This window comes from Ziziphus jujuba, chromosome 8 (assembly GCF_031755915.1).
Source record: "Ziziphus jujuba cultivar Dongzao chromosome 8, ASM3175591v1".
Classification (NCBI taxonomy): Eukaryota; Viridiplantae; Streptophyta; class Magnoliopsida; order Rosales; family Rhamnaceae; genus Ziziphus; species Ziziphus jujuba.
Genome location: NC_083386.1, coordinates 26,036,854 through 26,063,894, shown reverse-complemented (window position 1 = coordinate 26,063,894; position 27,041 = coordinate 26,036,854). Strand labels below are relative to the sequence as shown.

Genomic DNA, 27,041 nt, shown 5'->3' with positions numbered 1-27,041 from the left:
ATTGCAACATCACAAAAAGGAATACGGCAACCTCAAAAAGCAACTCAACAAGAGGAGGTTCCTTCAGAAAAGGACATGGTATTCAAGGCCGAGGCAGAGGAGGAAGAAACAATTATGAGCAAAGAAATTTCCCGAGTAATTATAAACCTTATTGCATTATTTGCAAAAAACTTGGGCATGAGTCGAAAAATTGTCATTTTAAATGCACAAAGTGCAAAATTTCTAATCATTCACAAAGAGATTGTTGGTATAAAGACCTGCAAGAAATGAATGAAGTTAACTATTTTGAAAAGGTTGAAGATAGTCAAGTATTTTATTCATGTATGTCTGTTAAACAATAATCAAAGCATACAAGGTGTTTGGGTAGTAGATGCAATAATCATATGATAGGTGATCCACAACTCTTTGTTAAGATGGATAAAATTTTTTTATTCGAAGTAAAGCTTGGAGATGGAAAGCCACATGAAGTCAAAGGAAAAGGAGTCATAGCAGTAAACTCCAAAGGAGGTAACTCTAAGTGTTGGCCAATTACTCCGAAAGAATTATTCTGTAATTTTTGATGGAGAAGAAAGCAAAATTATCGATAAAAATAAAAACATCATGGTGGCAAAAATAAAAATGAATCAAAATAATGTTTTTCCTTTTATTATGCCACATGATGAAAAATTAGCGTTTCAAAGTGAAAAATTGGATGCGTCATACTTATGGCATCTAAGGTATGGGCATTTAAATTATAATGGCCTAAAATTGTTAAAAGACAAAAATATGCTTTTAGGCCTACCTCATATTCCCCACATAGATAAAGTTTGTGAGGGATGCATGTATGGAAAAATGCACAGAATGCCATTTCCCAAAAATACCTGAAGAGCAAAGGCACCATTAGAGTTGGTACATTTTGATATTTTTGGACCAACTCGAACTCCATCTCTGAATGGAAGAAGGTACTTCCTTCTGTTTGTTGATGATTATACCCGAATGATGTGGGTATATTTTCTGAAAGAAAAGTCAGAAGTTTTTTCCGTATTCCAAGAATTCAAGGCGCTTGTAGAAAAGCAAGTCGAAAAGCTACCGAAGACATTTTGAACAGATCATGGTGGAGAATTTATTTCTAAACCTTTTATGGAGTATTGCAAGAAAAATGGAGTTCAAAGACAGCTCACTGTTCGGCACACCAAGCAACAAAATGGTGTAGTAGAAGGAAAAAAATAGAACAATTGCAGAAATGGCTAGAAGCATGCTAAAGGAGAAAGGCCTTCCGAATGACTATTGGACAAAAGCCTTCAACACTGCTGTTTACATTTTGAATAGATCTGCAACAAAAGCTGCCCTGAACAACACTCCATATGAAGCATGGAACAAACAAAAGGCCTTGGTATTATGAGATTGATTATCATTACATTTGAACCATCTCTTATAGCACACCCAAGTCATCAACTATTTTGAAAAGGCATTGGTATTATGAGATTGATTATCATTACATTTGAACCATCTCTCATACCATACCTTGAGCAATGTAGGATTGGTCAACAGGTAGTCTATTAATATCTCTTACACCTGTCCACTTGATCATCACAATCCACCTTCATTGGGGCCTAGCATGTCACAATCTACCCACTTGGGGCCTAGAGTCCTCGCTGATACACTTCTGACAGTGTACATGCATAAATTTTTTTATTCAAGGCTTCCCAAGAGATCACCTATCTTTGAACTATTTTTCCTTGAGCATACTTAACTATAGAGATATTTTGAATCGTTATGTTTGAATCATTCCTTATACCACACCTGGACGATGTGGGATTGAATACCAGATAGCCTGCTAGTCTCTTGCAGCTATCCACATTGGTTGTCATGATACTAATATAATAGGCATCCCAAGATGTACGTATAGGGACAGTTATTTTTATACCAAGATTAGTGGATTAACATTTTATAAGATATCGTTTGTAAGAATGAAATATACGAAAGTTTAAGCAGAATTTACATACTGCTATTGAGCAGAAAGGACCTCTACTGATGGTTTACATTGGAGAAATATTCAATATATCATGTGTATTTACTGGGAAAAAGATGTGGTACACACATCCAATGAGAAGATGCCATATTTTAAAATAAAGCATGTCATACTATAGTCCAGTAAGATTAAAGCGATTTTAACACTGTTAGTGTCTCAACTTCTATTCATAATTTCCTCTTATTCTATTCTCTTTATTTGCATCTCAAGATTAAAGGGATATTTTCATTTACCGAATCTTCAAAAAAGAAAAGCTTAATAAGAATGAATGTTCTCCCCTATGCAGAACCTAGTGAGCAAAAGAGGACTTAAATATTTTGATTTGTATTTTTCTTTTTCTTTTGGATATAGTTTAATTTGAATGAGGCTGATGATTTCTCGAAGTGATATGGATCGGATTTTTTAATTTTAATTTAATTTTATTTTTTATACTAAGAGGAATTATAATTAAGGGTTTTAAAATTGTTTCTGGAGGATTGCTTATTTAATTATTTTAAAATATAAATTAGGTTCTTTTGTGGGATAATAAATGAAACTTCCTTATCAGTTTTGTAAAATTGCAAAATATCTGGAAGTGGAAAATTGGAAGGCTAACGGTGTTAAAATCTCTTATTCCTGCTCCCTTGGATAATAATATGACATGTAAAATTTTAAATTATGCCATATTATTATTGGATGTGTGTATTATATCATTTTCCAAGTCAATACACATGATGTATTAAATAATTTCTCATGTAGTAGAAATATGTAACACCTTTTTTGCCACCAAAAAAAAAAAAAAAAGGGAAAAGTTAAAAAAAGATTTCATTTTTTTAATCAAATAATGCAAAAAGATTTTAAAAAAAAAACCCTTATATTCATACAATGTTGTATTACTATATAGTTAAATTAATAAAAAAAAAAAAGAAAAGATAATGTGCACGTGGAAACTGATTGCATGGATCTGTTTAGAGGCTTTGCATGTGGTCCGCAAGCTTGCAGCTGGAGGTAAGGAGCTTTATTCTTTGTAATTTTAGTTTGTATGGTTCTTTCTTTTAATTCTCATACTTTCCATTTGGTGTCTTAGAGTCATAAACAAGATTAGGAGCTTCATTGTTTGATCGTTTTACTTTGAGTGTACTTTTCATTCGATGCCTAGAGTCATAAAAAGGTTGGAAGCCTTACTGTTTGATAATTTTAGTTTGCGTGATTCTTTTAATTCATGTGCTTTCCATTTTAGTGCCTTTAATCGTAAACAAGGCAGCCTTTTCCATTAAATTGGACCCTCGCAAACGAGCCTGAGCTGCATCGTATTTTGATTCACCACTTACTTTATCAATAAAAGAGCGAGTAATAAGAAGTTCCTCGCCAAAGCCAAAGTATCTACCATATCCCTCCTTCCCACCATTTCTTTGATTGGTTCTCTCTCTCTCTCTCTCTCTCTCTCTCTCTCTCTCTCTCTCTCTCTCTCTCTCTCTCTCTCTCTCTGTGTGGCACTAAAAGCGAAAAGGACTAACTTTCTGGTTCTTTGTGAAAAAAAGGTAAAAATGGATGGGCTTGGATACGGGCGGACTCAACCTACTTGGCCTAAGGCCTAAGGCAAGAATTGAGCACGGCCTTAAATAATTTTTTTTCTTTTAAATATTCAATTTATATATTTGTTTTTTTTTTTAATATTCAATTTATATATTTGTTTTTTTCTTTGGACATTAAATATTACTTGTTAAAATTGTAGAATACTTTTTTTTTTTAATTGAAAGAAAGAAATTTGTTTATTTCAACTTAATTACCAAAAAAATTAATTAAAGGTATTTACCAATAGAAATGCTTGATTGATTCCAATATAAAAGTTTAGAGGAATTTATAAGTCCCTAAACAAACTTTCTTTGTTTCAAAAAAAAAAAAAATTACTATAAAGTTTATCTCACGCATAGAAAAAAATACATATATTAGATAATTTTTTGAAGGCCTTTCTTTCTTTCTGGGCATAGGCGATGGCTGAGACTCTTGCCGGGATCGCTAGCCCGAGTGTTGGCGGGGCCACTGCAGGGGCCGTTGGCGGGGCTGTTGTCGAGGCCATTGGCGGGGGCGGGGCTGGCCAGGTCGTTGCCGGGCTGCTGGCGAGGTCGCGCGACACTTTAGTCAAAAAGATGATTGTGAGGAAAAACTAAGTGATTGTAAGGCAAAACTAAGCAATTGTAAGAACAAGAATAGATACTTGCGACTTGAGAAGCAAAGCTGTGAGATAGAAAAGGCAATTTGTAAAGAGAGAATGAAAATATTGGAATCTGCAAAGGAAAAAAGCAATGTGTTTCTGTTAAGACTCTCGTATCGCTCCGTTTGGTGAAGGAGGCATTGATTAGGATCACCTATAACCTTGTTGATAAAGAAAAGGTTGAAATTTACACAAAAGAGAAAGATGAGTTGGGTGTAGAATTAGAATTCGAAGAAGAATTAAAGGCGGTGTCAAAGGAGTTAATGGCGGTCACAAACATCATGAAAGTGGCTGAATTGAAAGTGTATGAGTATAAAGAAACAAGGAAGAAGGAAAAGATCAAATTGGAGAATAGTGTGGTGAGTTTGACAGAAGAGAAGAAAAATATAAATAGTTTGCTTAAGATTGCTTTGGTGGAGATGGAGGCTGTGGAGATGAGCTTGAGTAGGTTGAATGAGAACATTGAGTAGAAAAGGGCGGCCATTTTGCAGATTGTGGAAAATGGGTTACAGAGTGTTGGGTTTGGGAGTGGTGAGAATTCATTGGAGACTTCAGGAACTAAGGTGGATACTTCTGGTGATAGTAGTGAGCGTGAAGAGGAGGTTGTAAGCCTGGTATGTTCTGCTTTTGTTCCCTTTTTACTTCTACCATTTTTCGTTGTTTAAGCTAAATTGACTAAAAGGAAAAATTGCTTTAAATTGCTATTGAATTGAACTTTTATATTGCAATTTACCGATTGTGATCCTAACTTGTGATGAATAGCAATTCTTCTTTTGGAAAAAAGAAAACAAAGAAAAAAAGAAAACCATTAAATTTTAATAGTAAATTTGTAAGTTTGTTGTGAATTTATCAATGTTTTTTATTGCTTTGATGCACCTATTTATGTCTATTTATCTTAATCTGTTATCAGGCATCAACTGTGGAGAGGATAATAAAGAATTTGAACCTTAAAGTCACTCAATTGAAGAGATCTTTTGAAGAATCCTGGTATTTCATTATCAATATATGATCACTCAGTTATTTTTTATATTATATGATCACTCAGTTAAAAAAAAGTATTTTGATAAAAAAGAAAAAAAGAAAAAAAAGAAAAGATGTTATTTTATAGAATGGTTTAAATAATGATAATACAGAATTGTGATAAAGCTCTCTAAGTGCAAAAAGCTGTTAGATTTATGGATCTAAATATACATAATAAATTCCATTAATCATAAATTACTAACCTCCAAATGCATCCATTGATAAATTAAATCTTTAATCCTGCAAAATAGAAAACAATGTTAAGTACTGCCTATGTACACACTACTCTCAAACCACTTTCAGATATCTGAAAACCCTAATATCAAAAATACCGTATGGCATATGTTTGTTTGCTTTCCATAGACCTTTTATAGTCTCTGCAAGTCACATTTACTCATTAATTTTAACACACACAAAATACTAATAATTTAATAATATAATAATACTAGGAAAAATATGGGTAAGTCATTGGGCTTTTAAAGAGAGTTGGTCCTCCAGTCTAATGGGCCAACTGGAGTCTTATAAAGAGTGTGTGACCAAGGGCCCTACTACAAAATAATAAAATAAGCCAGTCCCATTAATGCATAAATAGGCCCTGTAAGTGAGTAATTGATTATACCAAGTCTACAAATATTAATTTATTCAACATTCTCCCACTTGGACTGCATAATCATCATCATATAAAATCCAAACTCACTTACTATAGAATCTCCCGAACCATAATGCCATTTCATCCAAATATATAGTATACTTATAGGGCACAACAATATACTAGAGATTCTTTCAGTAAATCTTCCAAAACATTATACCATTTCAACTGAGTACTTTGCATGCCATAAACACAGTTTAGGTAGTAGAGATTTACCTAACCATGTGCAATCCCCCAACACACAAAACCATTTCATTCAAGCACATTGCGTATCGACAGGATACAACAATATACCCAAACTAGGTAGTAAGGATTCACCATGGCACCTGTGGATCAACATACACATATATATAGACTAATAGTCTCAACAGGCCTGTAAATATAGGAGCAATAATATGTGTAATAAATCATCTCATAAATAAATAATGATCCACATACATCAATGTATCAAAATACTCAAATAAATAAATAATACTCAACATGGATATTACTGTAGAAAATATAACAAACTCCCACTGACCCACAGCAGTCTCAACTGCCTAACAATCCCATACGGGACACATGCTGCTCAAATATGCCTACCGGTAAAGCCTTGGTCAGTGGATCTGCCACCATGCTATAAGTCGGCGTGTGAACAACAGTAATGAGGCCCTTTTCAAAATATGATCACTCAGTTATTTTTTATATTATATGATCACTCAGTTACGAAAAAGTATTTTGATAAAAAAGAAAAAAAGAAAAAAAAGAAAAGATGTTATTTTATAGAATGGTTTAAATAATGATAATACAGAAATGTGATAAAGCTCTCAAAGCACAAAAAGCTGCTCCATTGAACCTAGTTATAATTAGTACATTTTGAGTGGTTTTCTATTACTTAATTGCCTACTCTTTGCCAGGTCAAACACTGAGCGCCTGAAGAGTCTTACAGAGAACCAAGCTCAAGATATTGCTGAAAAGATGCTATATATCAAGGACTTGGAAGATAGAGAGAAAAAGTTGGCTCAAAATGTAGTCATTTCACTTGCTAAGAAATGTTATGGTGGTTTACCCTGTATTCCAGTACTCTGTTTCTTTCGTACTTATTCCCTCATTTTATGAATGCAAGGTTGAGGGATTCATGATGAAAATAAAAGAAGCTGAAGTAGAGGTTGCTAGATGGAGAGAAGCTTGTGAATTAGAAATTGAACCTGGGAAACATGAGATTGAACAACGTGACACAGTGGTAAAAAGATTTATCCCTTTTTGATTTATGTTTGTTAGTTGCAAACACACACACACACACACACACACACACACACACACACACACACACACACACGCACTATTAACTGCAACGTCTGAGGTTTAATAAACCAAATTTAGTCCTCAACTTTTCTGACAATTCAATTATAAACCTATCGTTAGAACAATCCATTAAACTTAACAACTGAAGGGTAAAAATGGTCTTTCAACTCTATATATTAACTATTAAATATAAAAGCAATTCTATCTACACTACAAAACATACTAGTTGCACTATAATTTTAATAATTTTTTTAGTATTTTAATAATATTTGTGAATAAAATGTTTTAAATAATCTTAATTATTAAAAAAAAAAAAAAAAGAAGAAGAAATTGTTAAATACACTACAATTACAAACTGATTCCTTTGTACAATTAGACCTACACTTATTTATTGATGAAATTTATCAATGATTAATTGTCCGGTTTACATATATTCGTATGTTTTTCTATCCTGTATATATAACCTATCGTAACATTATCAATATACATATATACTTTGGATATAAAAATTGAACCATTTTACAATCCTGTTTTTGTGGAAGATTACGTACATAAGTTTCTTCTTCTTCTTCTATTTGTCTGTCAATGAGAAGCAGAGGGGGAGAAATGAGAAGAAGAAGAGAGTGACTGTGATGTAGAATTTCAATTTGGAACCTAATCCCAAAATATAGATTTTGAAAATTATGGTATTTTATTAAAGATATTAAAGAAAATTATGAGTTGTTATGTATGTAGGTTTCATTTTAAGATAAAATAGGTATAAATTATTAATGTAGCTAGCAAAAATAAGTTTTAATACATAGATTGTAGTACATTTAGTATGTTTTATAATGTGGATAGAACTACTCTAAATATAATTTGATACATTTTTTATAAAATATTTAAAAATATAGTATGAACTAGGAAAAAAAAAGCAAAAAAAAACTAATATGAAAAAAAATCCATTTCCTTTTTATACAAATTATTATTTTTTTTTGAAAAATATGTAATTGCACATTTTAAAAAAAATGCACATTATTTTTTTGAACATATGCATGTTTTATTTTATTTTTTCTTTTCCTTCATTTTGTTTTAAAGAAATAATAATAAATAAAAAAACATGAAAAAAGAGGTGTAAAAAAATAAAGAAAAAAACAAAATTAATTATTATGGGTATAAAAGTAATATAAGTTATTACATAAGAGAGAGAGTGGACTTTTCTAACGGTAATCAAATTATAGGAACTTCAATTAAAATGTGATAAATCAGAGATTAAGTTTGATTTAAAACAAATTTTAGAGGCTGCAGTTGATTATCCCATATATGAAACATCACAATCAAATTATAGAGACTACAGTTAAAAAGTGAAAAATCATGGATCAAATTTGATTTAAAGCAAAGACTGCAATTGAGTGAGAATATAATGTTGAACAGCATTTCGGGTGGGCCAATTTTGTTCCAAAGTTACAAGCTTTAAAAAAAATGTTTACATAGTGAATTTGTACATTTTGAAGAAAAATTGAAACTCCTAAAATGTTATCTGGCATTAAGGTTCTCACGATATGGAGAGAGTCTCTTCTCTTCGTAGCAAAACTATATATATATATATATATATATGTATGTATGTAATCTTACCTTCTTTTTTTTTCTTTTTTTTTCTCATGTATTTTGTACCAATCCTTAAAAATTGGTTTCTCACATTTCTGTTTTATTAGGTTGCCATTCTCACCCAAGAACTAGAGAAGACAAAGACTGATTTGGACATATCAAATTGCAAATTAAATAAAAAAGAAGAACTTGCAGCTGCTGCCCAGGCAACAGCAGAGAAGTCCCTGCAACTGGCTGACAGCATAGCTGCAGGACTCCGTGAGCGCGTAGAAGAGATGTCAAAACAATTAGAAGAAGCGGAGAGCCAATACCGGAACAGATACAAGCTTAGACATATATGTTGGCCATGGCGAACACTCGAACTGAGTACTGCTACTATGAACAATAGAGTGAAGAATGCAAAAAAGATGCTATCAAAATGCAGGCCTTGGTGAGCACTCAAACCGATTACTGCTAGTATGAATAATAGAGTGAAGAATGTTAGAAAGATACTGTCCAAATGCAAGACTTGCTCCATTAATGTCTGAAACTCTATAATTTATTTCAAATCTTTCTTCTTATGAAACTTTATTTATATTTGTACCTTCTCTTCATTTTTTTTTTCTTTTACACTCACATTTTCCTAGGTTAGTGGAATTTCTTCTGGTTGATTAGTGTAACCAGTATTTTTCTTTACCAAAAAAAAAAAAAACAAAAAAAAATTGTCTGAAATGATATGCCTAACCATTGCAAATACTATTCAAGCCATCAGTTCTGCTCTTTTTTTGAAACAGTTTCTCAAAGGAAAATATCGAAACAGTTTGAAATGACCAATCCACTTCTATCATTTTTAAATTCCTAATGGGTTTTCCAAATTTCATCTGATAATATTTGCCTTTCAAACAGAAAACTATTTTCATCATCATCGTCATCAATTCCACTCCACAAAATCTTGTGGTTTAATTTGCTAGTTCCGAATGTGCCAAATTAAACGAAGAAATCCACTGAGTGTCTTTACTTTAGCAGTGATAGAAGTTGCAAAACTTTCAAGTGCCCAGAGTAATAGTTTTTATATATATAGTTTTCAATATAATGTGAAGTCTATGAGATATCTTATGTGGATAATTTGCATATATGGGATTTATATGTCTGCTAATGTTGGACTCACCTTGGAATAGATTGTAAAAAAGGACAAATTGACAAAAAAAAAGTTTAATCAACTAGTGCGTACAACACAGATATTGCCACAATTTACATTGTTCTCTGATTCTGATTTTTTTTTTTTTTTGGGTTGAGGATATTTGTTTATCTGTCAGATTCCTTGAGAAGTACTGACTCTGATTGGAGAAGGACATGTCACAAATGAGCATATGGGTATCATATAGAGATATAATGAACTTGTTTACTTCATTAATGTTGTTTGTGTTAAATAATTTTTCTTTTTCAGTTGGTAGCTCTTATCTAGCTGTTGTTTTTTGTAGTATTGAATTGGTTTATAATGTAGCACGCATTGTACGTTAACTCTGATTTCCATTATTTGCAGCAGATGAAAATCTTCCTGCTAAGAAAAAGAAACAGCAAATAGTCAAAGCACGTCCGGAACTCAAAAGACATAAAAATTACGTGAATACCTACTTCTTCTATCCCAGGCAGTGGTATAGCATCCTTTTTCCGTTCATTCTCTCGTGTAATTAGTTATTGACTTACTGTCGTGTGCATGCAATGAATTTGAATTTATATTTAGGTTCATGCATACACTTCTAGGGAACATATATATGGAGCATAAGTTTTTTCCTTTCGACTTTAAATTCTGACTGAACAAACTTGTCATGAGTTTAAAATGTGATTATTTTATATGCATCATAGAGATCTTTCAGAAGACTGCATAATGCCGTATATTAATGTCATTATTATTATTATTATTTTTATTTTTTAAAATGAAATATTGATTGAGATGGAAAATGTTAAGAAAGGGATTAATTCTTGAAATTATTGCTCAGCATGATGTTATGTTAGGTGGCTTGTCATGGGGGTTGCAGCAGATGAATACTACACTGAGTACTATTTATTGTAGACTGGCAGAACTAAAGTCCAAGAAAGCAGCAAGTTCCTGTCATATTTGGTTTGTCTCCAAAAGGCAACTTATATATACAAGCTAGATAGTCTTGGAATGAACAAGGAAGATTGATGGGCTACTTTTTAGTTGATAATCAATACATTTTGAATCTTGATAGCCAGGATTGCCAAATTCATTTCTCTTTTGTTCGTCATGTCTTTTGTTGGCATACCTGCAAGCAAAAGTAGTTTCCTTTTAGATTTCTGATTTCTAGAAAAGAAAAAAAGAAAGCCTTAAATGTCCGCCACAATGTTTTGATACTTACAATTTGTATCCGATAAGTGTTTCATTATTGTGTCAGGCATTATATATTGTCATGTCCCTTTTAGCTATCCAATGCAATTATATTCTATTGTGTTGTTCTCAAAACATTTATTTGTGCACTCTAATAGACACAAATATCTCAAGCATATGAGAACAGGGGAGACAGGAAACGAAGATCTGTGATAGTAATTTCACCTCCTTTGCTGCTAATGAGCTGTTAATGAATTCAACTATTGGAATGGAGCAATTTGAGCACTTCAGATCAGATCCAAAGCATTGGCTGACAAAAATAGGAAACTTGAACACTGTATTTTTGTCCCAAACTATACACTTCACAGTTAATGCAATTCAAGAGTGGCAATTACAATAATGGAAAAAAATAAATTAAAAAAAGGAAAATAGTACATTTTACCTTTTCCACTTAACCATTGCTAGTATGGGATTTACACAACATTTAAGCCTTTGACATCAAATTGACTAGTAGACTTCTTTATTGTCTATACCTATAACACTCCGCCTCTACTAGTGGACTTGATATAGAATGTTTTGTTTCGAGCTTCCCAGAAAGTTATCCATCATTGAACTAATCGCCTGAGCATACTTAACTATATGGGGTTTTTTATTTAGGGCTTACAAGAGCCATCCATTTTTTAATTACTCTTGCTTGAACACGCTTAACTTGGCCTTTGAACTACTCTAGCCTGAGCATGCCTTAACTCGGTGTGAGATTTTTTGTTCAGGGCTTTCTAGGAGGTCATCCTTTCTTGGACTATTCTCGCCTCTACTGATGGACCTATCACTTTCTACCAATATTGTCCCCAATTTAGTCGCACGCTTAACTTGGTCTTTGAATTACTCTCACCTGAATAAGTTTAACTAGGTATTTTTTGTTCAAGGCTTCCTAGGAGATCACTTATTCTTGGACTACTCTCGCCTCTACTGACGGACTTGTCACTTTCTGCCAAATTGTTCCCAATTTAGCCATATCAAATGGCTTTCTAAGAGGTTACACATCCTTGAGTTACTCTTGTCTAATCATGCTTAACTTTCTCTATTGATGGACCTGTTACTCTCTGCCGATGATGTCTTTAATTTAGCTACAACACTTGGTATATGGTTTTTGATTAACGCTTCCCAGAAAGTCACACATCCTTGGATTACTCTCAATTAAATGCACTTACTTTGGAGTTCTTTCGAATCTTGAAGCCAACTATTTTGAAAGCACCTTGGTGTTATGAGATTGATTATAATTACATTTGAACCATCTCCCATACCACACCTCGAGCAATGTATGATTGGTCACCAAGTAGTCTACCAGTACCTTTTGCACCCGCCCACATTGATCGTTACAATCTACCCCCCTTCGGGCCTAATTTCTTAAGAGGTTACACATCTTTGAATTACTCTTGCCTGATCATACTTAACTTCATCTATTGATGGACTTGTTACTCTCTGCCGATATTGTCCCAAATTTAGTTAAGACACTCGGTATATGGTTGTTTGTTTAAGACTTTCTAGAAAGTTACACATCCTTGGATTATTCTCACTTGAGCACACTTAACTTTGGAGCTCTTTCGAATCTTGAAGTCATCAACAATTTCGAAAAGGCCTTGGTATTATGAGGTTGATTATCATTACATTTGAACCATCTCCCATACTACACCCAAGTCATCAACTATTTTGAAAAGGCATTGGTATTATGAGATTGATTATCATTATATTTGAACCATCTCCCATACCACATCTCAAGCAATGTAGGATTGGTCACTAGGTAGTCTATTTATACCTCTTACACCTGTCCACATTGATCATCACAATCCACCTTCCTTGGGGCCTAATGTGTCACAATCCACCCCCTTGGGGCCTAGAGTCCTCATTGACACACTTCTGACTGTGGACATGCATGGAGTTTTTTATTCAAGACTTCCTAAGAGATCACCTATGTTTGAACTATTTTTCTTTGAGCATACTTTACTTTAGAGATCTTTCGACCTCTTATATTTGAATCATTTCTTATACCACACATAGACAATGTAGGATTGAATACCAGATAGCCTGCTAGTCTCTTGCAGCTATCCACATTGGTTGTCATTATACTAATATAATAGGCATCCCAAGATGTATGTATAGGAACAGTTATTTTTATACCAAGATTAGTGGATTAACATTTTATAAGATATCGTTTGTAAGAATGAAATATACAAAAGTTTAAGCAGAATTTACATACTACTATTGAGCAAAAAGGACCTCTACTAATGGTTTACATAGGATAAATATTCAATATACCATGAGTATGTACTTGGAAAATGATGTGGTACACACATCCAATGAGAAGATACCATATTTTAAAATAAAACATGTCATACTATAGTCCAGCAAGATTAAAGTGATTTTAACACTGTTAGTTTCTTAACTTCTATTCATAATTTCCTCTTATTCTATTCCTTTTAGTTGCATCTCAAGATTAAATGGATATTTTCTTGCACTGAATCCTAAAAAAAGAAAAGCTTAATATGAATGAATGTTCTCCTCTATTGCAAAACCTAGTGAACAAAAGAGGACTTAAATATTTTGATTTGTATTTTTCTTTTTCTTTTGAATATAGTTCAATTTGAATGGGGTTGATGATTTGCCAAAGTGATATGGATTGGATTTTTTATTTTTATTTTTATTTTATTTTTGATACTAAGAGGAATTATAATTAAGGGTTTCAAAATTATTTTTGGAGGATTGCTTATTTAAGCATTTTAAAATATAAATTAGGTTCTTTTATGGGACAATCAATGAAACTTCCTCATCAGTTTCGTAAAATTGCGAAATATCTGGAAGTGGAAAATTGGAAGGCTGACGGTGTTAAAATCTCTTATTCTTGCTCCCTTGGATAATAATATGACATGTAAAATTTTAAAATATGGCATATTATTATTGGATGTGTGTACTATACCATTTTCCAAGTCAATACACATGATGTATTAAATAATTTCTCATACAGTATAAACTTGTAATACCTTTTTTTTCAAAAAAATAAAATAAAAAAGCAAAAAAAGTAAAAAAAAAAGAAAAAAAAAAGAATACCCTTTTTAATCAAATAATGCACCCAAAAAAAAAAAAAAAACCTTATATTCATACAATGTTGTATTACTATATAGTTAAATTAATAAAAAATATGAAAAAAAAAAAAAAAGTTACCAAACAGAGCGAGTGATAATGTGCACGTGGAAACTGATTGCATGGATCTGTTTAGAGGCTTTACATGTGGTCTGCAAGCTTGCAGCTGGAGGTAAGGAGCTTTATTGTTTGTAATTGAAGTTTGCATGGTTCTTTCTTTTAATCCTCGTACTTTCCATTTGGTGTCTAAAGTCATAAACAAGGTTAGGAGATTTTATTGTTTGATGTTTTTGGTTTTGACCTTTTAATTCATGTACTTTCAATTTTGGTGCGAAGAGTCATAAACAAGGTTAGGAGCTTTATTGTCTGATATTTTTAGTTTGCGTGTACTTTTCATTTGATGCCTAGAGTCATAAAAAAGGTTAGGAGCCTAATTATTTGATAATTTTAGTTTGCGTGATTCTTTTAATACATGTACTTTCCATTTAGTGCCTAAAATCGTAAACAAGGCAGCCTTTTCCATTAAATTGGACCCTCACAAACCAGCCTGAGCTGCATCGTATTTTGATTCACCACTTATTTTATCAATAAAAATTTTCCCATTTGACCCAAAAAAAAAAAAAAAAAAATAATACAGAACGAGTAATAAAAAAATCCCGCGCCAAAGCCAAAGTAGCTACCATACCGATCCTTCCCACCGTTTCTTTGATTGGTATGTAGTTCTGAAACTATTACTCTCTCTCTTTCTCTCTCTCTCTCTCTCTCTCTCTCTCTCTCTTTCTTTTGGAAGATAGACGTGGATCAGGGCCAACTCAACCTACTTGGACGCCTAAGGCAAGAATTGAGTAAGGCCCTAATTAATATTTTTTTTTTTAAAAGATATTCAATTTATATATATTTTTTTCTTTTGACATTAAAAATTACTTGTTAAAATTGTAGAATATTGTTTTTTTTGTTTTGTTTTGGAAGAAAGAAATTTGCTCATGTCAACTTAAGTAGCTTGGTTATTTACCAAAAGAATTAATTAGAGGTATTTATCGATAGAAATGCTTGATTGATTCCAATATAGGAATTAGTAAGCCGCTAAAAAAAACTTTCTTTGTTTCCAAAAAACATAATTATTAGAAAATATATTCCACAAATTAAAAAAAAAAAATACATATATTAGATAATTTTTTGAAGGCCTTTTTTCTTTCTGGGCCTAGGCGATGATTGTTAGCGGGATCGCTGGTTACTTTATTGGGAAGCGTGAAAAAGATGATTGTGAAAAAAAAACTACGCTATTGTGAGGAGAGAATTGAAAACTTGGAACGTGAGAAGCGAATATGTGAGATACAAGTGGAAGTTTATAGAGAAACAATCAGAAGATTGGAATCTGCGAAGGAAAAAAGCAATGTATTTCTGCTAAAACTCTTGCAATCGCTCCTTTTGGTGAAGGAAATATTGGTTAGGATCGTCGATAACGTTGTTGATAAAGAAAAGGTTGAAAACTGGACAAAAGAGATAGATGGCTTGGGTGTAGAATTGGAATTGGACGAAGAATCAAAAGCTGTTTCAGAGGGGTTAATGGCGGTCACAAACCTTATGGAAGTGGCTGAATTGAAAGTGAATGAGTATAAAGAATCAAGGAAGAAAGAACAGAGCATATTGAAGAACAGTGTGGTGAGTTTGACAGAAGAGAATAGGAATATAAATATTTTGCTTAAGATTGCTTTGGTGGAGATGGAGGCTGTAGAGAAGAGCTTGAGTAGGTTGAATGAGAATATTGACCAGAAAAGGGTGGCCATTTTGCAGATTGTGGAAAGTGGGTTGCAGAGAGTTGGGTTTGGGAGTGGTGAGAATTCATTGGAGAGTTCAGAAATTAAGGTGGATACTTCTGTTGATAGTAGTGAGCGTGAAGAGGAGGTTGTAAGCCTGGTATGCTCTGCTTTTGTTCCCTTTTTACTTCTACCATTTTTCGTTGTTTAAGCTAAATTGACTAAAATGAAAAAGTGCTTTAAATTGCTATTGAATTGAACTTTCATATTGCAATTTACCGATTATGTTCCTAACGAGTGATGAATAGCAACTCTTCTTTTGGAAAAAAGAAGAAAAACAAAATACCGTTAAATTTTAATAGTAAATTTGTAAGTTTGTTGTGAATTTATCAATGTTTTTTATTGCTTTGATGCACCTATTTATGTCTATTTATCTTAGTTTGTTCTGGTGAATAGCAAATCTACTTTGAGCATTGTTCTGTTATTTGTAATTGTTCTTATCAGGCATCAACTATGGTGAGGATAATGAAGAATTTAAACCTTAAAATCACTCAATTGAGGAGATCTTTGGAAGAATCTAGGTATTTCATTATCAAAATATGATCACTCAGTTATTATTTTATTTTATATGATCACTTAGTTATAAAAAAGTATTTTGATTAAAAAAAAAAAAAAAAGAAAAGAAAAGTTGTTATTTTATAGAATGGTTTAAATAATGATAATACTGAAATGTGATAAGAGCTATCTAAAAGCAAAAACCTGCTCTATTGAACCTAGTTAGTACATTGAGCGGTTTTCTGTCACTTAATTTCCCATCTTTGCCAGGTCAAATAATGAGCACCTGCAGAGTCTTACAGAGAAACAAGCTCAAGATATTGTCGAAAACATGCTATATATCAAGGAGTTAGAAGATAGAGAGAGGATGTTGGCTCAAAATGTAGGTAATTTCGCTTACTAAGAAATGCTATGGTTGTTTACTTGCATTCCAGCATTTTTTTTTTTTTTTTCTTACTTATTCCCTCATTTTATGAATATATAAGGTTGAGGGACTCATGGTGAAAATAAAAGAAGCTGAAGCAGAGGTTGCTAGATGGAGGGAAGCTTGTGAATTGGAAATTGAATCTGGGAAACATGAGATTGAACAACGTGATATAGTGGTAAAAAGATTTATCCCTTTTTTAGGTTTGTTAGTTACACACACACACACACACACTTAACTGCAACCTCTGAGGTTTAATAAACCAAATTTAATTCTTAACTTTTCTGACAATTCAATTATAAACCTATCGTTAGAACAATCCATTAAACTTAACAACCGAAGGGTAAAATGGTCTTTCAACTCTATATATTAACTATCAAATATAAAAGCAATTCTATCTGCACTACAAAACATACTAACTGCACTATAATTTTAATAATTTTTTAGTATTTTAATAATATTCATGAATAAAATGTCTTAAATAATCTTAATTATTAAATACACTACAATTACAAACTGATTCTTTTGTACAATTAGATCTACACTTATTTATTGATGAAATTTATCAATGGTTAATTGTCCGGTTTACATATATCGTATGTTTAGCTATCCTGTACAGACAATCTGTCGGAACATTATCAATATGCATATATATATATATATTATAAAAATTTTGAACAACCGCTATAAAATTTCCACTGATAAATATAAATTTGTTACTTAACATATATATTATATGACAAACATAAAAATTTTTGTCTATTTTGTTTTCATATTCAAATACCTGATAAATTTTTATTTGTCACATATTTTTATCGCAAGAAATCCAAAAAATGTAGGCATCAGTATTTTTTCTCATTTTAAACCCCAAATAGCGATGAAAATTTGTAATAGTCACCAATCCTAATAATTTTTACCAATCAATACCTAACAGCTACAAACAGTGGCTTTGTCGGGCACAAATTTATCATGAAAAACGGTGCCGTTTCGCCAATTAACCCAACTACTGCCTATCTGAAAAATGATGCCCCAAGAATTTCCAAAAATTTTCAATCTCACCCTCTCGCTTTCCCTCTCCCTTTCCCTTGATCTCCGACCTTCACTTCCTATTCCGATGGAGTCCAAGATTTTGACTCCGAGGGAGACGACCACCACTGCAAACACATCAGCCACCAATAAATTTCCATTTTGAATCCTTTCGAGCTTTTAATTTCGCTCCATTCCACACTCTTCGATTCGATCTCCAGAGTCAATGCGTGCGCCATAACTCAGGGAGAAGAGCAAGCAGTTTGGGGGTTCGGTTGAGTGCCAGCTTGGGGCTTTGAAGAATTGTTCGAAATACAGATCGGAGGCTCCTCTGCTAGAGAGGCTTGGAGCTTTTGCTTGATACGTTTCACGTGGTCTCTAAGATATGCGTTTCATTTCTCATTTTGATTTTAATTTTGTTTTTTTGGTCTAAGGTATCCATGATATGTTTCTCTTTTCCAAAAACAGTGCCGTTTTTGCTCAATATGTTTCACATGGTCTCTAAGGTATCCATGGATATGTTTGGGTCTACGATTACACGTGCACTTTAAACTGAACTCGTGTGTTTGAAAACAGAAGGAGAGGCGTTTGGAGGAAAACAGTGAGGGTTGCTCTGGTTTATAGAACAGGGGCTGTATACGTTTGTGTGCTTGTAATTTCTCTTCTTAATTAACGAAATCTGGTTTCTTGTTTGCTTATCTCATTGATATATGCTTTCTAAATTCCTTGTTCTTGTTGTAACATTTGGTTGCTGCTTTCCTTAATTTTGACTTAAATCTGATATGTAAGTAAGCCTGCTGTCAAGCATGTAAGTTAGCTGATTGATTTATCATCTTTTAGAAATATATTAGCTTTTGTATAGATCAGATTGAATATATTGCTTGTTTGTTGTTGGATGGCTTGATATATTGGTTTGTTAATGTGAGATAGCTTCTAGGAAGTCTAACCAAAATCATACTGTTTGGCAAGGAGAAGGTGATAGTGCCTGAAAACAAAACAAATTTGATATTGGAAGGCAAGGGCTATCTCAACACATTTCTATCATGGAATAAAACTGCAGGCTCAAGAGGAGGGACATTTTATCATTTTTTGGTTAACATCCCAGCTTCTAACTTCATTGCCTACAATCTTAGCTTTCAGGTATATTATTGGCATTAATACTATTTACTTTGAAGATTGCTTCATTCAAGGCTCCATCGATTTCATTTTTTGGAAATGGAAGATCACTGTATCAGGGACAAAACATTGCTCCTAAACTTTCTCTTAGAGTCATAATTGAAGAATTTGATATTTTGTGAAAACCGTGTTTTACATGGTCACAAAAGAGAGAATAAAATAGATTTAGATTATACACAACTAAAGAATCATCGTTTAATTTCACAATTATAGGCTATTATTATATAAAGAGTAAGAGGTCAACTAATAAACAATATCACAAAGAAATTCTTTCTTCTTTCCATTGGTAGAGCTTTGTGTGTGATAGGATTCTCTTGAGCTGATTGTGTGTTAATCAGCTCCTTGGCAGAGCATATTAACCTCCTTGACAGTGGTAGCTTCTTTTTGATGCTGAGTTATTAACGAGACACAATGCTAATCTTCCTTCTACTTATCTATAGCTGCTGTAATTTAGTCTATAACTCGAAGATAAATATGTGTAGTTACTACTAGCTAGCAGACTTATCTCTTGTACCAGTGTTTTCTATATGTACCAAATCTTTTCATTCAATGCCATTGTATAGTTTTGTGCACTTCTCTTATCATTCTCTTATAGATAATCAGCAAGTTAGATGCAGGGAGAGTTCCATAGAAATTCCAATAACTGAAGAATGATATATTTTGTTATTCAGCCTTTGCTGTTGCAAAGAATGCAGAAATTATACCTGCAGCAAACACATATGTTCGGATATCTTTCCATAGGTATATTTATATTATTTAAATTTGTTTTTGTGGTGTATATAAATATATATATATATATATACACACATATTGTGTTATCTTCTTTTTGTGATTCCTTTATCACAAGATTCTATTTCTCTCAAACTTTTGTTAGCCATATAATCAATTAACAGATTGGAAGTATATATATGTTATAAAAGCCACTACTTTCTAATTTTTTTTTATTTTTTATTTTTTATATTTCCTTTGGTGATAATCATTTGAGAAATCATTTATGCTTGAAGGTATTCCATCATTGGTGAAATCATTTATGCTTGAAGTTATTCCTGTGATAAACTGTGAGCAATCTTATTAAGACACCACTGATCTGCTACTCATTACTATTGTTCAAATTTATCAAATTGAAGGTCCACCAGTTGAAGATTATCCAGTTTTAACTGTGGTACTTGGATTCTTTTTTCTCCCTGATTGTTGTGATATATCCTTTGCTTGTATGGTTGCTTGTCATGGCTTGTCCTTCTACTTGATGTTCTTCTATGGTCATCATAGAATCCTTTATCTTACTTGATTTTCATGATATACCATTTTGCTTTATTTGCTTAGGCAGTTTTTTTATTGAACAGAATATTTTCTGTTGATAGATTCGAAGCTTGGCATGGCCTGCAGTTCTTATTTGTTGGATTGCTCAAAGTGCAAGGTTACTTATCTTTTCTGATGCATTAGATATTTTATAAGTTTCAAGAAGAAAAATAATGTTTGGTTAAAAATGATATTTGGTCCCTTTCTGTGATTAAAATATTATTTGATCTCTTTCTTTGAAGTCACTAACAAATTCTCAAGGAAGTATGATAAAAATCTCTAAAATAAAGTATATATGGAAGAAGAAAAATTGCATCAAATATAAGAAAATTTCACACCAAATAAACATTTAATAAGAAAATTGTGCACCAAATATTGCCATTAACAAACATAAGTTTAGGTTGTAGCAAATCTATTGCACATGTGAAACAAGTTTAATTGCCATATAGTGGTAGATGCATGTATGGGTCTCAGCTATGTATTTCTACGTTATAAGCCCTATTAGTTGTAATAGTGAGATATGGCATTTTTAATACGGTCATCTTCCTTATACAACAAGGGTTTTATGGTCATATGTCAACTTTGTGTATTTCTGGTTTGTTGTATTCAAAGTGTTGTTGATCATATTAGGATAGAAAGAGAGACGGGATATGGAGGGCTTGATGTTGATATATTATAGGTTCTAAATTGAAAACAATAGGAAAATGACTTAGCTAGGTTGTGGTTATTTAAGAATGGTGTTTGGTTTTTCAATGTACAGATAAATTTGGTTGGGGCATTGAATTTTCTTTAATTGTTAGTTGTAAATCTTGCTTATATAACTGTTACATTTAAATTACAACTTTTAGCTAATAAATTATCCCCCTCCGCAATTCATCAGACTATTTTTTTTTTTTTTTTTTAAAAAAAACTCTAGCTAATTAATATTAGCACCACTATATATTTATATATATATAATAATATTGATTATTATAAAATCAATTTTTGTTAGGGGAACAAAGAAGGTGGCAATGCTTGGCAGGTATGCCAACTTATAGATGGTTTACATAGATAATTAAAAAAATTCATGTTCCTTTTTTATTTGGCAGACGTTGGACAATGGACCATTTCCGTTACTACAATACTATTCCTACCTGTTAATGAAGGACCTAGTATGTTTATAATAAAAGACAAGGTAAATGCCTAAGCTTACTTTATACTTCAGTTTTTTTTCCAAATGCCTTGAAAATAGTAAGTTCAATGAAACATTTGTCCTACTTTGTTATGCCAGTAGTTGCAGAAAAGAAGTTAAAAGTTTTCTTTTCCTGCCTAGTTTTTAATTGGAGACTTTTCATCTAAGAATTGTTCTTATTGCTTTTGAAAAATTGTTCTCAATATTGATGGCATTTTATACTATGATAGTGTGATTATTATTGATTCTCATATAACTAATGATTGATAGATTTGGAAATAGTGGTTGGGAAGCTGAGGGAATTGAAAAAGAGGTTGGAATGCTTGGTAGGTAAAGGATTGCAAACTTATAGGAACTTAAGAAGTCTTCAGCGTGTTCTTTACTCTTTTGCTAATTAAATTAGTCTTTTACTAAATGATTCATTTTTTTTTTTATTATTATATAGGATCCTTGGAGAATGTATTAATAAACTGCATTGGAAGATGGAGATTGTAAAGATTTAGTGGGTATAGGCAACCATTTTGTATATATTTTTTTCCCCTAGAATTACAAACTGTTTTTGTTTACATTTTCCTTTTAGTGTAATCTTATTGTATTTGCTACACATTATATTTGTATTGGTTGGTGTTTAATGAATTTTGTAGTACAAGATAAATGTTTAATAAAGTATTATTCTTTTATGTTATTTGCATTTCAAAAGTGTCATGTTATATTTGAAAGTGATAATTAATGATATTAAAATCAATTTGTAATATCTAATAAAAAAAAAATTTTTATCAAATAATATTGGTAATTGATATATTATTTCTAGTTACAAAACCATTGTCACCAAATAAAAAAAAGCAGCTTCGGTGACAAATTGAATAACTTAACCACGGTTTATGTCATATCAATGACAAATCAGATGTATCATTGATGTTTTAAGTGACAGATTAGATGTGCCACTGATAGTTTAAGTGATAAATAATATTTTGTCGCCTAACTGTATGTATTGTCATTGATGGATAAGTTAGACCAGCTCATATATATGTATTGGTGACAAAATTTATGTGAACAATGACAAAAAAATGTGCTTTACATGATAAAAACTGATGTCACAGTAAGGTTCCAATCTATGATGAAATTTTTTTTTTTGTTGCAGTTACATGCTCTTTCGTGACAAACTAAAATGTTGGTCACGAACATGCTTTGTGATGGATCTATCATGGCAAACACAAGACGAACTGATTTTGTCACCTAAACTCAATAAGGCGACAAAAAATGGCCCTTACATGACAAAATAGTTGTGTAGCGGTTGTCCAAATTTTTTGTAGTGACTATTCAAGCCATCGTTAAAAGTTCTGCTCTGTTTTTTTTTTTTTTTTTTTTTAAAAAACAGTTTTTCAAAGGAAAATATTGAAACAATTTGAAATGACCAATTCACTGCTATCATTTTTAAATTCCTAATCGGTTTTCCACATTTCATCTGTTAATATTTGCCTTTCAAGCAGAAAACTGTTTTCATCATCATCATCAATTCCACTCCACAAAATCTTGTCATTTGATTTGCAATATAATGTGAAGTCCATGAGATATCTTATGTGAATAATTTGCATATATGGGACTTATATGTCCGTTAATGTTGGACTCACCTTGGAATAGATTGTAAAAAAGGACAAATTGACAAAAAAAGTTTAATCACTTGGTGCATACAACACAGACATTGCCACAACTTACACTGTTCTTTGAATATGATTCTGATTTTTTTTTTTTTTTTTTTTTTTTTTTTTTTTTTCTGGCTGAGCATATTTGTCTATCTATCAGATTCATTGAGAAGTACTGATTCTGATTGGAGAAGCACATATCAAACATGAGCGTATCATTTAGAGATATAATGAACTTGTTTACTTCATTAATGTAGTTTGTGTTAAATAATTTTCCTTTTTCAATTGGTAGCTCTTATCTAGCTGTTGTTTTTTGTAGTATTGAATTGGTTTATAATGTAGCATGCATTGCACGATAACTCTGATTTCTATTATTTGCAGCAGATGAAAATCTTCCTACTAAAAAAATGAAACAACAAATAGTTAAAGCACGTCCGGAACTCAAAAGACATAAAAATTACGTGAATACCCACTTCTTCTATCCCAGGCAGTGGTATAGCGTCCTTTTTTTGTTCATTCTTTCGTGTAATTAGTTATTGACTTACTGTCGTGTGCATGCAATGAATTTGAATTTATATTTAGGTTCATGCATACACTTCAAGGGAACATATGGAGCATAATTTTTTTTCCTTTCGACTTTAAATTCTGACTGAACAAACTTGTCATGAGTTTAAAATGTGATTATTTTATATGCATCATAAAGATATTTCAGAAGACTGAATAATGCCGTATATTATTGTCTTTATTATTATTATTATTATTATTTTTTTAAATGAAGTATTGATTGAGATGGAAAATGTTGAGAAAGGGATTAATTGTTGAAATTATTGCTCAGCATGATGTTATGTTAGGTGGCTTGTCATGTGGGTTGCAGCAGATGAATAGTACACTGAGTACTATTTACGGGAGACTGGCAGAACTAAAGTCCAAGAAAGCAGCAATTTCCTGTCATATTTGGTTTGTCTCCAAAAGGCAACTTATATATACAAGCTAGGTAGTTTTGGAATGAACAAGGGAGATCGATGGGCTATTGTTTAGTTGATAATCAATACATTTTGAATCTTGATAGCCAGGATTACCAAATTCATTTCTCTTTTGTTCGTCATGTATTTTGTTGGCATACCTGCAAGCAAAAGTAGTTTCCTTTTAGATTTCTAATTTCTAGAAAAGAAAAAAAGAAAGCCTTAAATGTCCGCCAGGATGTTTTGATACTTACAATTTGTATCTGATAAGTGTTTCATTATTGTGTCAGGCATTATATATTGTCGTCTCCCTTTTAGCTATCCAATGTAATTATATTCTATTGTTTTATTCTCAAAACATTTATTTGTACACTCTAATAGACACAAATATCTCAAGCATATGAGAACAGGGGAGACAGGAAACGAAGATCTATGACACTAATTTCACCTCCTTTGCTGCTAATGAATTCAACTATTGGAATGGAGCAATCTGAGCACTTCAGATCAGATCCAACTCATTGGCTGACAAAAATCTGAAACTTGAACACTGTATTTTCGTCCCAAACTATGCACTTCACAGTCAATGCAATTCGAGAGTGGCAACTACAGTAATGGAAAAAAAATAAATTAAAAGAAAGGGAAACAGTAGATTGTACCTTTTCCGCTTAACCATTGCTAGTATGGGATTTACATAACATTTAATCCTTTGACACCAAATTGACTAGTAGACTTCTTTACAGTCTATACCTGTAACACTCCGCCTCTACTGGTGGATTTGATATAGGATCTTCTGTTTAGAGCTTCTCAGAAAGTTATCCATCATTGAACTAATCGCCTAAGCATACTTAACTCGATATAGAGTTTTTTATTCAAGGCTTCCCAAGAGTCATCCATCTTTGAATTTCTCTTGCTTGAACACACTTAACTTGGTCTTTGAACTATTTTAGCCTGAGCACGCTTAACTCGATGTGGGATTTTTTGTTCAAGGTTTTCTAGGAGGTCATCCATTTTTGGACTATTTTCTCCTCCACTGATGGACATGTCACTTTCTACCAATATTGTCCCCAATTTAGTTGCACGCTTAACTTGGTCTTTAAACTACTCTCACCTGAACAAGCTTAACTCGGTATTTTTTGTTCAGGGCTTCTCAGGAGGTCACTTATTCTTGGACTACTCTCATCTTTACTGACGGACCTGTCACTTTCTGCCAATATTATTCCCAATTTAGCCATGTCAAATGGCTTCCTAAGAGGTTACACATCTTTGAATTGCTCTTGTCTGATCATGCTTAACTTTCTCAATTGATGGACCTGTTGCTCTTCTCCGATATTGTCCTTAATTTAGCTACGACACTTGGTATATGGTTTTTGATTAACGCTTCCCAGAAAGTTACACACCCTTGGATTACTCTCACTTAAGTACACTTACTTCGGAGTTCTTTCGAATCTTGAAGCCAACTATTTTGAAAAGGCCATGGTGTTATGAGATTGATTATCATTACATTTGAACCATCTCTCATACCACACCTCGAGCAATGTAGGATTGGTCACCAGATAGTCTATTAGTACCTCTTGCACCCGCCCACATTGATCATCACAATTCACCCCCCTTGGGGCCTAGCGTCTAAAGAGGTTACACATCCTTGAATTACTCTTGCCTGATCATACTTAATTTCATCTATTGATGGACCTATTGCTCTCTACCGATATTGTCCCAAATTTAGTTACGACACTCGGTATATGGTTGTTTGTTTAAGGCTTTCTAGAAAGTTACACAACCTTCGATTACTCTCACTTGAGCATATTTAACTTTGGAGTTCTTTTGAATCTCGAAGTCATCAACTATTTTGAAAAGGCCTTGTTATTATGAGATCGATTATCATTACATTTGAACCACCTCTCATACCACACCTAAGTCATCAACTATTTTGAAAGGGCATTGGTATTATGATATTGATTACCATTATATTTGAACCATCTCTCATACCACGCCTCGAGCAATGTAGGATTAGTCATTAGGTAGTCTATTAATACCTCTTACACCTGTCCCCATTGATCATCACAATCCACCTCCCTTTGGACCTAGCGTGTCACAATCCACCCCTTTGGGTCCTCGCTGACACACTTTTGATTGTGCACATGCATGAAGTTTTTTATTCAAGACTTCCTAAGAGGTCATCTATTTTTGAACTATTTTTCCTTGAGCATACTTAACTTTAGAGATCTTTCGAACCCTTACATTTGAATCATTTCTTATACCACACCTAGACGATGTGGGATTGAATACCAAATAGTTTGCTAGTCTCTTGCACCTATCCACATTGATTGTCATAATGCCAATATAATAGGCATCCCAAGATGTATGTATAGGAACGGTTATTTTTATACCAAGATTAGTGGATTAACATTTTATAAGATATCGTTTGTAAGAATGAAATATACGAAAGTTTAAGCAGAATTTACATAATGCTATTGAGCAGAAAGGACCTCTACTAATGGTTTACATAGGAGAAATATTCAATATACCATGTGCATTTACTTGGCAAATGATGTGGTACACACATCCAATGAGAAGATGCCATATTTTAAAATAAAACAGGTCATACTATGGTCCAGCAAGATTAAAGCAATTTTAACACTGTTCGTTTCTCAACTTCTATTCATAATTTCCTCTTATTCTATTCCCTTTATTTACATATCAAGATTAAAGGGATATCTTCTTGTACCGAATCTTAAAAAAAGAAAAGGTTAATATGAATGAATGTTCTCCTCTATTGCAGAACCTACTGAACAAAAAAGGACTTAAATATTTTGATT

The 27,041-nt window shown here is 32.5% G+C and overlaps 2 protein-coding genes and 1 pseudogene across 2 annotated transcripts in view; all 3 read left to right on the top strand.

Annotated features, from left to right (window-relative positions):
* LOC107423346 (uncharacterized protein At3g49055-like) overlaps positions 1–22,305 on the top strand; it is a 58,808-nt gene extending 36,503 nt beyond the window's left edge. Inside the window, exons 2-11 of the mRNA XM_060819567.1 lie at positions 15,503–16,129; positions 16,474–16,550; positions 16,795–16,906; positions 17,010–17,126; positions 17,883–19,114; positions 19,822–19,891; positions 20,512–20,567; positions 21,538–21,623; positions 21,891–21,946; positions 22,066–22,305. Of these exons, the coding sequence (XP_060675550.1) occupies positions 15,779–16,129; positions 16,474–16,550; positions 16,795–16,906; positions 17,010–17,126; positions 17,883–17,921 (696 nt within the window). The 5' untranslated portion in view covers positions 15,503–15,778 and the 3' untranslated portion in view covers positions 17,922–19,114; positions 19,822–19,891; positions 20,512–20,567; ... (1 more) ...; positions 21,891–21,946; positions 22,066–22,305. The remainder of the gene's footprint in view (positions 1–15,502; positions 16,130–16,473; positions 16,551–16,794; positions 16,907–17,009; positions 17,127–17,882; positions 19,115–19,821; positions 19,892–20,511; positions 20,568–21,537; positions 21,624–21,890; positions 21,947–22,065) is intronic.
* LOC125421608 (uncharacterized protein At3g49055-like) lies at positions 3,985–9,179 on the top strand (annotated as a pseudogene).
* On the top strand, positions 3,985–9,179 carry LOC132805096 (uncharacterized protein At3g49055-like). Its single transcript, XM_060819874.1, has 7 exons — positions 3,985–4,092; positions 4,340–4,564; positions 4,676–4,819; positions 5,116–5,192; positions 6,771–6,882; positions 6,980–7,096; positions 8,853–9,179. Exons 1-7 carry the CDS (start codon positions 3,985–3,987, stop codon positions 9,177–9,179), a joined length of 1,110 nt encoding a protein of 369 aa, XP_060675857.1.
* Positions 22,306–27,041: the final 4,736 nt, after the last annotated feature.